Below are 12,957 nucleotides of genomic sequence, written 5' to 3'. Positions count from 1 at the left end.
CACACCAGCAACCCATGGTGTGTAGTGCTATAGAAGAGTACTTTGAACTATAAATATTTTAAAAGACATTTAATTTACTACACATCAGCAGAAAGTGTTCAAAAAGCCACAAGGTTTACTAATTTATCAGAAAGACAGAGAAACGCACAGAAGATCAAACAAAGACAAACATGCTCATAAACTGCTGAATAGGTCTGCAAAGCTCATATTACATTTCTGTGTGGTTTTGTTGATATGCAAGCATTATAAGTAAATTACAGTGCACCTGAGCTGTTGATAAGGAGGGTGGGACCTGAGGTGCAGGTGGTGTACCTGAACTTCTCAGTCCCCAGCACCAGCCCCGTGTCTGAGCAGCTCCACTCCCAGCAGCCTGCTAGTACAGCAAAGTCTAACGCAAAGCAGAATTAGCTCTTTCATTTAGCCTGCCTGTTTCGGTGCCTAGATCAAATTCTCCATTTCTCAGGTCAAGATATTTTTCTCCTCTCCTTGCACCCTCTGTGGTTTGTGTAAGAGATGGAGGATGTGGCAGGGAGATATCTGTGTGCTTTCTATACCATCCTTGCCCACCCTGTGAAAACCCCTCAAGTGCCAAAAACATGCCTCTGACTTTTTTTACCTGCTGACTCCCCAGTGTTTACTGACTGCTTTCTCAGGTAACACTTCGCCTGGGGAAGATCTGCGGCATTTAGCAGTGGTGGCCCCCAGAAAGCATGCAATAAAACCTCTCCTGAACTTTTGCCCTCTGAACTGTAAGGCCGACCTGTCAACGAGGTTTGTGCAAGCCCTGATTGACACGAGTGGGAGGACTATGTGCCCAGGGCTGCCATTCATGTGGCCAAGCAGCAGGCTGGAGGCCTTGGATGTCCCTGCATCCTCATTCTCCCCACACAGGTGCTGGGTTGGCTCCATGCACACAGGACTGCTGTAGCCTCAGACAGCCCCAGACCCACAAGGCACACCATACAATGTTTAACTCCCTCCTCAACCTCCTTCCTCGTGAGTCCAACCAGACAGCCATAGGTGATTGCATCTTTGTTTCCTCCCCAGGCCTCCTCCCCTGAGCGGCAGCCCCGTCATCTCCGACATCTCCCTCATCCGTCTGTCTCCTCACCCTGCTGGGCCAGGCGAATCACCCTTCAGCCCACCGCACCCCTACGTGACGCCCCACATGGAGCACTACCTCCGCTCTGTCCATGGCAGCCCAACGCTCTCCGTCATCTCTGCTGCCAGAGGGCTCAGCCCTGCTGATGGTAAGAGACCTACCCCACCACATCCTGCCCGTCCCACCGTGACCGGGGTGCTCACATCGTGCTGTTTGTACTGCAGCGATTTTGTAGCTCACCAGCACTGATGTGCAGCTCAGAGATTTACAGCTGTGAAGGCTCCACAGCTGCTCTCTGAAGTGGGAAAGCTGTCTCCTTTTCTTCTACATTTTTTTTTTTCTCTTCCTCTACTTTAACTACACATTTGTTTTGCATCATTGCGCTGAGAAAGCAGAGCGTGAGAATAGCTATTACCACTGGATCATATTATAAATATTTTGTTTAAAGTATGTTCCTTTCTGCAGAGCTCTTTGCTCTCCTATGAGCTGCCTCACTCTACCAGGAACCTTGCTCCTCTCCAACAGAGTCACAATTACTCAGGTGCTGTGTGGGATATATCCCCTTGGCTTCATCTCCTGGGATGTGCAGAGCTCCAGGGCAGAGGAGAGAGCTATGCTTTTTTCCTTGCTCCTGAGCTGCTTTGCTGAAGCTCTCAGAAGAAGGCGAGGGTGTATGGAGATAGTGGTACCCACTCACTTTAGACAGACCACACCACGGTCAGTGTGGATACCAGGTTTCCTGTGTCTGGGACCAGGGGACAAGAATGGCCAAGGGAAAGGGGAAAACACAAAGCTTTCGTGGGAGAGTTCCAGGACCCCTTTTAAGAGATTTGCTTTTTAAGGACTGAGATAGGTCTTCAAAACCTAGCATCCATTAGCTGCTGAGCCACTATGGGGACAAACAAGGCACACCAGAGTGCAGCAAGGTCCTGCTTTACTGTCTGAAACTAGTAAGCCATTTTCTGTGGGTAAAAAACATTGCTACAGTAATGGGGAGATAGATGAGAAGCCTTCCTCCCTCTCCCAAAATGAGGTCATGATGTAGGGTGCTTCCTCTCCATGGCCTCACTATGATGAGTGCCTGAGTTCCTTGCTGCACAGAGCTGTGAGTGCGTGTGCTCTGTACCATCCTCCCCCATCAAAGCTGGTTTTGTTATTTGCTATGAAAAAGAGGCATTGTGTTTTGGGTTCCTTTTCTTTTCCATTTTTATTTTTTTAAGGCTGCCGTAAATAAGTTAATGGGGCAAGCGGGTGGGAAGGCAGGTTTGAAAAATTACAGCTGGAAGAAAGTGAGCGTAATTGGCTTTGGCAGCCAAAATGGTTTTATGCTGCCAAACACTAAACCTAGCTCTATGCATTAGACCTTGGCTTTAATTTCCTCATACCGCTATCGGGAACTGAGTTGCATTTGTCTTTCCTCCCTAATAAGCAGGGATGTGGATGCTGACAGGGTTACTGCTGCCGACAGCCAGGCCCTCTCCCCCCTTCCCGGGGCGACGGCTGCGTCCGAACGGGAGGATTATTAAAAGGGGGAACGAGAGATTGTTTATAAATTTGCGGAAATAGAGGAATGCAGAGGCCCCAGCTTAGTTTCTTTCGTCCACAAAAAACACGCCCAAGCACACGTCACAACCACGCTGAGCGGGGCTGTGCAGCAAGGGCTGGTGGGGGTGCGGGGGGAATGCGGCCGCCCACCTCGGCGCCGAGGTCTAACGTCCTCTGGGAACCTTCTCTCCATGTTCTCCTCTTCACTCTCGGCTTCGGCAGTGGCTCATGAGCATCTGAAGGAGCGAGGCCTCTTCGGGCTGCCCCCACCGCCACCAGGAGCCAACCCAACCGACTACTACCACCAAATGACGCTGATGGCCGGCCACCCCAACCCCTATGGGGACATCCTGATGCAGAGTGGCGGAGCAGCTAGCACGGCCCACCTCCATGAGTACCTCAGCCCTGTTGATGGTGAGTAGCAAACCATGCCACAGGAATCTGGGGCATTCAGGTGGGACTGTCCTCCAGGTGGAGGTTGCTGGATGAGATTACCCTATCCTGCTGAAACCCATAGGCGTTACACTGATTGTTGGCTTGAAACATTATCTTTTTCCATACATCTATATATAAAATATACCTAATTTAAAACAGATATGCTGCAGTGCTTTTGGAAGGGCTGCTGCACAGGCGGGAGGTAGCTGATGCAGCAGAAGGGCAATGTTGTCGTCCCGCTGCCTTGGCCATGGGTAACCACTGTGTGCCCCAGGCTGTGCTCCAGCTCCCTCCTATCCCACCGTTTGTTCTGGCCGCTGTCTGGGCCGTGGACTGGTGATGTCCCCTTATTGCCATGTTCAGCACAACCTCCTCTGAGTTTGGGCCTGTCGGGGTGACTGTAAAATAAACCGCCCAAGGAGAAAAAGTATGTTAACAGGGAGCCACGGTGGGGAGGATTGTGTTCGTATTTCGTGGGAGAAAAAAATTGCTGGAATGCTGTATTTATACTACTATAAGTCATTAGAAACCCAGAAAGTTCTGGCTCATTGCTAAATGAAGAAGTAAAATGATGTTATGGACGGCAGTGCTGAGTCACCCCCAGCCTGGCCGCTGCCCTGACATGATGGGTAATGTTTATGTGGAAGACTGTCTGAAGGCTTTTTTCATCTGAGATTTTTAGAGCTGCTAGAAATTTCTTTCCCTTTATGCTATGTCTTGTAAGAACTGGGATTGCACAGATATGGAGATTGGGGATTACTTCTGCTGCAGGAAAGAGAAGGTTCAGCTTTCAGCTCCCAGCTTCTGTCTGCTGGGCTGCCTTCGGATTTGCCTGTGGACCATTATAATTTTTGGAGTGGAGTTCTGCATCATTTCATTACCGCTTCAAAGTTTCTGTTGTTGAGCTTTTAAGATGAAAGACTGTGGTCTTGCTGCTTCGTAAGTGACTGGTTTAGAATGATAAAAGCTGCTCTTGGCTATTCAGTGATAGCGACTTTATGGATATTTCTAAATAAAAAATCCAGTTTCTCGTCTGCAGCTGCTGCCAAAGTTTTACCTGAATAGTCCTTTTCTGTTCCTAGACTGATAGGGAAATCGTGTCCTGGGTTGAATGGGAGAGCACGTGCTCCTTGATGCCATCCTGCTTCTAACACCCAAAATATGTTCAGAGTTTCTCTTCCACGAAGCAGCTTGTCAGTAAAGCTGCTCGCTGTCTTCCATCTGAGGGGTTAATCTCTGTGGTTATAGCAGATGGGTGCAAATCAGCTCTGCCAAGTTCTCTTTGGGCCTTGAACAAGACTCCTTCCTCCTTGCCTCCTTATTAGTCCATCTCTGACCAGCAGTGCCTCGCTGAAGTACCAGATAAACAGCCAGTAAGAGAAGCAAACACAATTGTTTTCATGCTAGCGCAGGCTCAGTACATCAAAATGCCCATCCTCTGAGTTTGCTGAAAATCCATCTTTATCCGAAGTCATCTGAGCTGCTCCTCTGAGCAGAAGACTCTCTTCCTTCCTGGCTTCTGAAAATGGCTGTAGAGTAAATCACATAGCAGAGGTCTTGATTTCCTGCAGCCATGCTCAGAACCATGACTCTTCAGAAAGCCAGAGCTTGCCAGGCATTATTTTGATCTCTCAGTAAAGCTTTGTTAATCAGTAACTGGTAAGGTTTTTCTGGACCTTCAAGTGCTCTGAACGAGATTAAATCTTTCATACCTCATAAGGATGCAAGATGAGATATGGGAAGGCTACTTTTTAAGAATGTGAGTAGGAGCAGCAACCCAGTACCACATTCTACACATTCAGCTTCACCCATCAGCCAGAGAGACTCCTGCTTTGGTTTATCGTCCCTCACTGCCCCTATGCGTGGTGCTGTTGCAGGTACTGGAATCACCTGTGGCCCATTGAGGCATATAAAAGCATGTTGGAAGTCAGAGGAACTTAAAATCATAAAGTCATTAAGGTTGAAAAAGACCTCTAAGATCATCTGCATCCTGACACATCGGGGTGCCTTACATGGGTTGGCATTTTGTTGGTGGGCTTAATGTGTTATCCCCAGTGAACTGTTCTGTCTAATGATGGAGGCTCAGTGCCAGCATGAAGAGAGAATTGTGCACTACTAAGAGAGTTAAATGAATTGCTATGAAGTTCTGTCCGAAGAGCTGGAATATCCCTCTCTGTTTAGAAAGCTATTTCAAAAATTCAAATCAGTAGGAACTAAAAAAAATAGTTGAACAGATAATTTAATAAGGCATCCTCTTATGGTGTTTTTCTGAGATGAGAATATGGGTAGCATGCATAAAACCCCAGTGAGTCACTGTCTTGCAGCATCTTTCATTGAGAGAGCTCTTTTCTTCCCAGAGTCCTAGAATGTAAGAACTTTACAATAATTATTTTGCTAGTTGCTGAAATGCAGGTAGTTCCTGGTGAACCTCATGCAGCACATCTGTGACAACTCTGGCACCTGGAACAGCAAAAGAGCAGATAAGTGTATTTTAATTAATAATTAAAAGAAAAAGCCCGTTCATTGTCACATCACCTCCAGACATCTATAGAATGTGGAAGTCCGCGATAGTGAGCATGATCCTTTTACATACCTGAGCCCTTCATATTACTCTTATCACACTTCTTGGAGAATCTCTCTTCTCACACCTGATGCTGTGTTTTCACTGCATCAGGTGTGCAAAAATATCAGAGAAGTAATTGGGCATCAGTGTCAGCTGCAGCCTGTTGCAACTGACCAACTGTCTGTTGAGTGTTCACATGGACTGAGCGAGGATGCCCCAGAGTTGCATCTCTTACCAGGTCTTTACTGTGCCACTGCATCAGTAGTTGAAGCACTTAAGTAAACCAAATCTAAGTGTTATTCACCAGGCTGCTCCAGTTGCATTCTGTCCGTCCAAGCAGGGACTCTAAGTCCAAGAGCAGAGCTTGAATCCAGTCTTAAATCAAGTTGTCCAAAAGCCTGCATTTTCAAATCAAATGTTAACTCCCCTCCAGTGTCACAGCATTCCTGGTGGGACACTTTTGAAACTAACTGTCAGCATCTGCTCACCAGAGCAGATCTCTTTTCTAAACGTGGGTGCGATGAGATGGATTATTCCAGGTAATGGGGTGGAGAAGGCACCCATGGGGCAGGAAAGTCTGAATGGAGAGCTCTCATTGTTACCTGCAATGTAACAATGCAGGTTCGTCATCCTGAAGGAAATGCCGTTTCCTCTGGCCTGACTTGATGCTTGTGCTCTTATAGCTCTGTACATCAGAAGATCTGTAAATATTGTACAAAGCAAAGCTGTTTCACCATTGGAAACCCTGCAGAGAAAGGAGACAAGGTGATCAGTAAGCAATGCACTAGTTGCTCCAGGAGCAAGATCTAGGTCTTTGGAGTAAGGATTCTCATGGCCAGAGAGAGAAAAAGAGTTTATCTTTAAAGCTATCACTTCTGTTAGTTACAGTGTTGGAAGCGTGTTTGAGTTGTCCTTACTGATTATGGGAATGGTAAAAAAGTGTCCTGAATCCACCTTATGTCCAGATGGCACTGTACAGAGACAGTCATTCAAGTCGCAGGGGCTGCATAGGCATCTTTGTGCAACCTAGCAAGCTGTAATGGCATTTCATCCCTTTTTGAAGGCGGGGATGGACTCCTGCTCTGATTCTTGCTGGCTAGTGCATGGCAGTCACAAATGTCTTGACTTGATAAAATCAGTTTAATTGGGAAAAGGCTTTGTTGAGCACAGGACTGGCAGCTGGAACAGTCACCTGGGATGTGGGCAGACATTCGAGCAGAACTTCATTCCCCCAAGTCAAACAGTGATTCAGCCTCCACTGTCTTTCTGTCAGTCACTGTTGTTGAAACCTTTCTACTACAAGCAAATGATTTAATAGTCATCAGGGTAAGGAGCTGGGCTGGCAATGTAACCAGGCAGGCACTGGCAGGCTCTCACAGTTAGCAGTGTGAGAGGTAGGTTCAGGACTCCCCTCTAACAGATTCACACAATGTGACTGCTCGATTCGGAGGTTTGGAGCCTCACAGTGACCTGGGAAAAGTGCCTTGTGTGGGCTGAAGGCCCAGCACACGGGATGTGCAGGCTGAGCCTTCTGCATCGCAGATGCCATCCCAACCCAGCCAGTTGCTGGCTACTCGGGCAGACGGCCCGCCCTGCGGTTGCTTCCTTAACCACTCTGAGAGATCTTTTTTTGTTGTTTTCTTTGTCCCGGCACAGAATGGAAACTTGCTGAAGTCTCAGAAAAGGTTCATAGAATGTGAAACGGTTTCCCACCCAGTTCTAGCCAGCAATCCTGTTTTCCTCCCTAGAAAAATATGTGCAGAAGAGAGAAAAAGTCCCAGAGCATCCCATAAGCACTCTGTCTGGAGTTCTGCTGCACTCTGGTTTCTAAAGAATTCAATTTGCATATGCAAGTTGGGTCATCTAAACAGTTACCTTGTGGATTGGGAGTAGAAGAATGCAGCCTTGTCTTTCAGCGAGGATTTGAGGGAAGCATTAGTATTCCTTGAACTGTGAAGCTGATCAGGCCCTGGGGAGGGCAGAAAGGAGGGTCCCAGGACAGCATCTGGTGCCAGAACAAATGTCCAGCATCTGCTGCAGTCTGAGTGAGACGTGTGCTGCTGCTGCCCAAGGGGAGAGGGGAATAAGGAACTGGCTGTGCACAGAGCTTTAGTCACTTCTTGCTGCTGCCTGTTGATAAAAGGACCATCCGTGGATTTACTCTTATGATGGGAGGAGAGGGTATTTCTGAGTTCTTTGAGCTAGGTGCAGGGAAGCGGTGGCCAAGGTTTTAGCAAGGAATTGGTGAGCATTTGCAGCCCATGTGTTTTGTGGGCTCAGCCACTTGGAAGGAAATTTCCTCAGTGTCCTTCTCTGATCAAGACCATGTGCTGCTGTAGTGTCCTTTGGATGGCCCACAGCCATGGTGAATGTTTCCACCACAGGCTGCCCCTTGTGTGAAATGTGAGGTGTGCCCTATGGCTTGTCACTGGCCCCCTGTGGATAAATCATAATTTGGGAAGAAAATCAGTTTCTAACTAATCTGTGGATGTGATAATTCACAGACACAGTACCAAGTGTGGGCTGTGGCCCATAACTTCTTTCTGAGCCTTGGTGAAAAAAATCGGCATTCAGGGGAAAACGACTAAAGGTTAAAAGGTCTCTGAGATAGAGAGGCACAGAGAAGTTCGTTTTAAAAGTGGAAATTCAGGCAGATTAATGAACTTTTACATCATTCCTTATTTTTGTTTCAACTTCTGAAACAAAGCTTCTGAACAAACCTCCTTTCAGAACAACAGCAGCCAAATTCATATTTATGTTTGTTTGCTTCAAGAGTGGGGAAGGGTACTCTGACTACCCTGGTGCTTAACACTCTGAGGCACTCTGTCCCCATCTCTCTGTCTGAAAAATGGATCCCTCTTCATCTCCTTCTCAGGGCATTCATTGCTGGAAAAGTTTTGTGCGGTTTTTCCTTTGAAACATCACTGGGTCTCATGCAATACAAGATTTTGCTCATGTATTCAAGTGACTGTCAGTCAGCTCACTCTGAGCACTTTGTCTGTGTGTGCAGCTCCCCTAACATTTGTCTTTGTTGCTGCCTGTTTCCACTTGATGTTCATGTTTCATGTCGTCAGATCAGGGGATTAGGCCAATTTTATTAAGAATGATCCTAGTGCTGTTAACCTGCTTTTGAGTAATAATTGTGAAAAGATTCCCCCTTCTTAACACAGTCTTGAGTGCTTCCTTCTGTGGTTCAGTTCCTTTTACATTTCAAGATGCTTCCCTTCCTGGGTGCTGCTATTGAGAGGAGATGAATTGCTCATCTGTAGCACAATTTTAGGTCACAGCCTTCTCTGAAAACTTGCAAGATCTCAGAGGCTTTTGTGTAAAGCATGAACCCAACCTACTGGATCTACTCTCAAATATTCTGTATAGCCCAACAGTACTTGCAGGAGCTAAATCAGAGCAGACAGACACTAATGCAATGGATATTACTGGTTTGGGGCAGGAGAAGTCCCAGACCAGCTTGCCAATCTGACAGCTTTCAGCAGAGCTTTACACAGGGAAAGAAGGGCTTACCTGTACACAGAAGGGTGCCCACACTGGTTGCACCAGTGAAAGCAGGGCTTCTGTTGGACGTCAGGACTTCTTCCCTTTGCAAATTAACGGTGACCAATGGCTGAACCAGCACTGTGGACATAAATCATTGGAAAAAGCAGCGAGAAATGAGTACAAGGCTTTTCTTTCTATTTAGTAATTTATCAAGGGAAGTGGCACATTAATAAACAGATCTCCCTTGAGGTGTGGGAGTAACAGAGATAAATATGACTGTCAAATCTGGCCTGTTTCCTTCTGTTAGAGAAGGAGAAGACTGTGGGAATGCAAATGCAGAAAGCAATAACTATATCTGGAAAGATGCATATTATTTGTAGGACAGAAACATTGACAACTCAGCCGAGATGGAGCCCCATTGCATTTGGTAGATGCAACACATAGGAAATAAAACACAAACCCTATCTTAAGGAGTTCATCTGAATGTATGGCACTGGGAAATAGGGATGCAGAAAGAAACAGCAACCCGCTCAAGGCGATGTAAATGGGTAGGGCTGGGACAGCACCCAGGTTGTCCAGGATGTGTAATGAATGAGGATGCCTTATTGCCAGGAAAATAAATTAATGAGTTCTCATCAGTGATAGTAAATGCATTATTATGTTGTGGACAGAGTACTGCTTTCACCTTTACAACTTGGACCCAAGAAACCCTTGTGGTTGTTGTTTTGGGGCCCTGTCAGATAAAGTGTGAAATTTGGGCATTCTCCAATCCCAGTCTTTACAAAGGAACTTTGTTTACTCATTTTGGTTTTGATTCCATAGCACCTCGGCACAGTGGCGTCTACTTTTCCAGCTCCTGAGGGAAGCACCACTCACTGTGTGAGAATGGGGCGGGGCAGGGCTGGCCGCAAGCATTCAGAAAGTTTGAGTCTGGTCCCACCAGATCATGGGACAACCTTGAAGTCAGGAGGTGATGTTATAGATTACCGTGTGCTCTTTGTGTTTGCTACCTGGCCCTTGAATTGAGTTTCCAAGATTCTTCCCCACCCCATGAGGCTGCGGAGCTGCAATGAAGGAATTGCAGCCAACAGCTCTTGAAGCTTCCCAGGTGTAGGACAGAAGTCACAAGAGTACTTGGTTCAGCTTAACCTTGTATTTCCAGAGTAACCTCATGCAGATCACTTACCTTGTGCAGAGAGGGACATTATGAGTAGCAGGAGAGCAAACCTTATGAACATAACAGTATCTGGGCACAGCAAGGTTGGAGCCACTTGGGTAAATGAGTGACTCACTCATTCCAGGTTCCAGGAGATTGAAGCCCATCCACTGTGCTCAGGAAAATGTTGACAAAAACTTTTGTGAGCCAATACAAATCAAGGAACACATTATTCTTACTGCCAGGTTGTATTTTACTACCCTTGTACATCCCATTCGCCCCCTTCATACCAGCACTTGTCTGTAGGGCAGAGAATTTGTGCTCCTGCAAAGTGCCAGCTTTCTATTTGGTGAGATGCAACTGAAATCTGTCCCTCCAACTGTCTAAAGAAAAATAGCTTGCATTGCCTGTCTGGGCAAGTTACTGCTTCCTTCACAGTCTTTAATGGGATGTAGCCACAGCAAGCCTGAACGGCAGCTTCCCAGGAGACTACAGCTGGAAAAAACAGGTAGTAATGCAGCACTGTGCTCACTTGGGTGGATTATGGGGATTACCACTGGACCCTGTAGAGTATTTCACCCTTAAAAATCATTTTTAAATAACAGCAACTCTTGGAAGCTGCTCTCCTTGCTTTGGAGGGACAAGCCCATCCAGGCAGGGCTGAGGTATTGGCCATACCTGGTTATCGGGAGCTGCTGTGATGTTGCCCAGCCCCGGCTCCCATCTACACCACCATGTGACTTGCAGGTTGTTTAGTCTTGGGCAGAGCTTCCTCAGGATGAAGTCAGTTGTTCTAGTTAGCAATACCGAAACGTTGGGGGAGGCCAAATTAGTACAGTAGCAACTCACTGTGTGTTGCAGATCCACAAATGGGACTGGCAGGGTTGGAAGTGACTTCATGCCTGTATGATTGACAATTGCTAATAGGGTCCAGGCCCTGGCAGATCCCCTTGGAGGAGGAGAGCTTGAACTTTTGTGCCTGAGCTGCCAGATTGGTTTTCTTAAAACTCCTAATTTACTTTTGAGGCTCCCAGAGTCTCTCACCCTGCTTTAATTGGGTGGTCAGCATTGTGCTCACTTTCATTCCTGCTCCCTCTGCGCACCGTTGCACGCACCATGTCCAAGGGCTGCCTGAGTTCTGACGTGGTTCCGCTGGCCTCTACTCTTCGCTGAGTCAATGGGGTGGCTGTGCTCATAGAAATCCTGTGGGGCCTTTTCCCTTTTAATTTCAAGTTTATTTAGTGCCAATGAAAAACGATGACTGACAGGCTTCTGTTTACCCTCTGAGGAGGATGCAGTATGCCGTGCTGCCTGCCCTGGGTCACTCAGCACTGAGCAGAGGGGAAGCCTCAGCTGCTGCCTTGCTCTGCTTCTTGTACATCCCACAGCAGTCCCAAGCCAGCAGGTCTCAGCTCCTGCTCGTCGCCTTTCCTAAGAACCCCTCTGTCCCCAGCACACTGATGATCACACCAGCAGTGAGCTGAGCTGGCCATTTGCATCTCCAGGTGATGGTGAGAGTGCACTGGGAGGTCCCCCCACACCTCCTGAAACCCATCCTCAGCCACCAGGCATCTGCTTCCCCTCACTTGGCCGCAGGACGGAGCAGCCCGCTGGTTTTGGCTGACAAAGTCTGTGCTTCATTCGCCCCTCCTCTCTCTTTCCTGCAGTGTCCCGGTTTTCAAGCCCACGGGTGACTCCGAGATTAAGCCGAAAACGAGCCCTGTCTATCTCCCCACTGTCTGATGCCAGCATTGATCTGCAGACGATGATCAGGACCTCCCCAAACTCCCTTGTGGCATATATTAACAACTCCAGAAGCAGCTCAGCGGCAAGTGGCTCCTACGGCCATTTATCTGCCGGGACAATAAGGTAATGCTTTGGGGGCTGTCTAACTGTGTAACCACCCTCAAAAGGACGAGGGGTGTCCTCTAACAAGGGAGATTCATTGTGCCCTTCCAGTACTTGAAGAGAGCTTATAAGCAGGAGGGGGACTGACTTTTTCACAGTGTAATAGTGATAGAGCAGAAGGAATGGCTTTAAACTAGAGGGGAGATTTAGGTTAGATGTCAGGAAGAAATTCTTTGCTCAGAAGGCAGTGAGGTACTGGAGGAGTCTACTCCATCTCTGGAGGTGCTCAAGGCCAGATGGGATGGGCCCTGGGCAGCCTGAGCTGGTATGGGGCAACCAGCCCACGGCAGGGGGTTGGCATTCGGCAGACCTTAAGATCCCTTCCAACCCAAACCATTCTTTGATTCTGCGAAACCCTCTGTTTGAAGAAACTGCCCCCAAAGTATTCTCAAAATTACTGGCCCACATTCTTAAACAAATATTGCCTGGGTGGATTTAAGAGCCTGATTCTAAAAACATATCTGGAAAAAAATCTAAGCCCTTGAGTAAAGTTTTGCTCAAATCTTAATTAAAAAGCACTTACGCTAGGCAGCTTACTGTTGTCAGTTCCTGCCGTGATTGCTTAACCCAAGTTTCACAATGTTGTTATTCTTTTTATTACTTAACTGTTAAATATGTTAGTTCTAATTAACATTGTTGTTGCAAAGCAAGGGTTTATAAAGATCCTGTGCTTTTTTTTTTTTTTGTAGGGGAGCACTGCCATTAGTAACCACTACATTAATTTTATCAGTTACTTTATCTGACTGTCATTTAGAA

General features: G+C 47.1%; 1 protein-coding gene across 1 annotated transcript in view; it reads left to right on the top strand.

The window, feature by feature from the left end:
* The window catches only part of GLI2 (GLI family zinc finger 2), a gene marked incomplete at both ends in the record, with an annotated part of 126,678 nt that overhangs the window by 89,967 nt on the left and 23,754 nt on the right, over positions 1–12,957 (top strand). The window contains 3 exons of the mRNA XM_079539257.1: positions 1,048–1,250; positions 2,870–3,061; positions 11,961–12,162. Of these exons, the coding sequence (XP_079395383.1) occupies positions 1,048–1,250; positions 2,870–3,061; positions 11,961–12,162 (597 nt within the window). The remainder of the gene's footprint in view (positions 1–1,047; positions 1,251–2,869; positions 3,062–11,960; positions 12,163–12,957) is intronic.

This window comes from Tetrao urogallus (assembly GCF_951394365.1).
Source record: "Tetrao urogallus genome assembly, chromosome: 8".
Classification (NCBI taxonomy): Eukaryota; Metazoa; Chordata; class Aves; order Galliformes; family Phasianidae; genus Tetrao; species Tetrao urogallus.
This window is presented reverse-complemented; position numbering and strand designations above follow the sequence as displayed.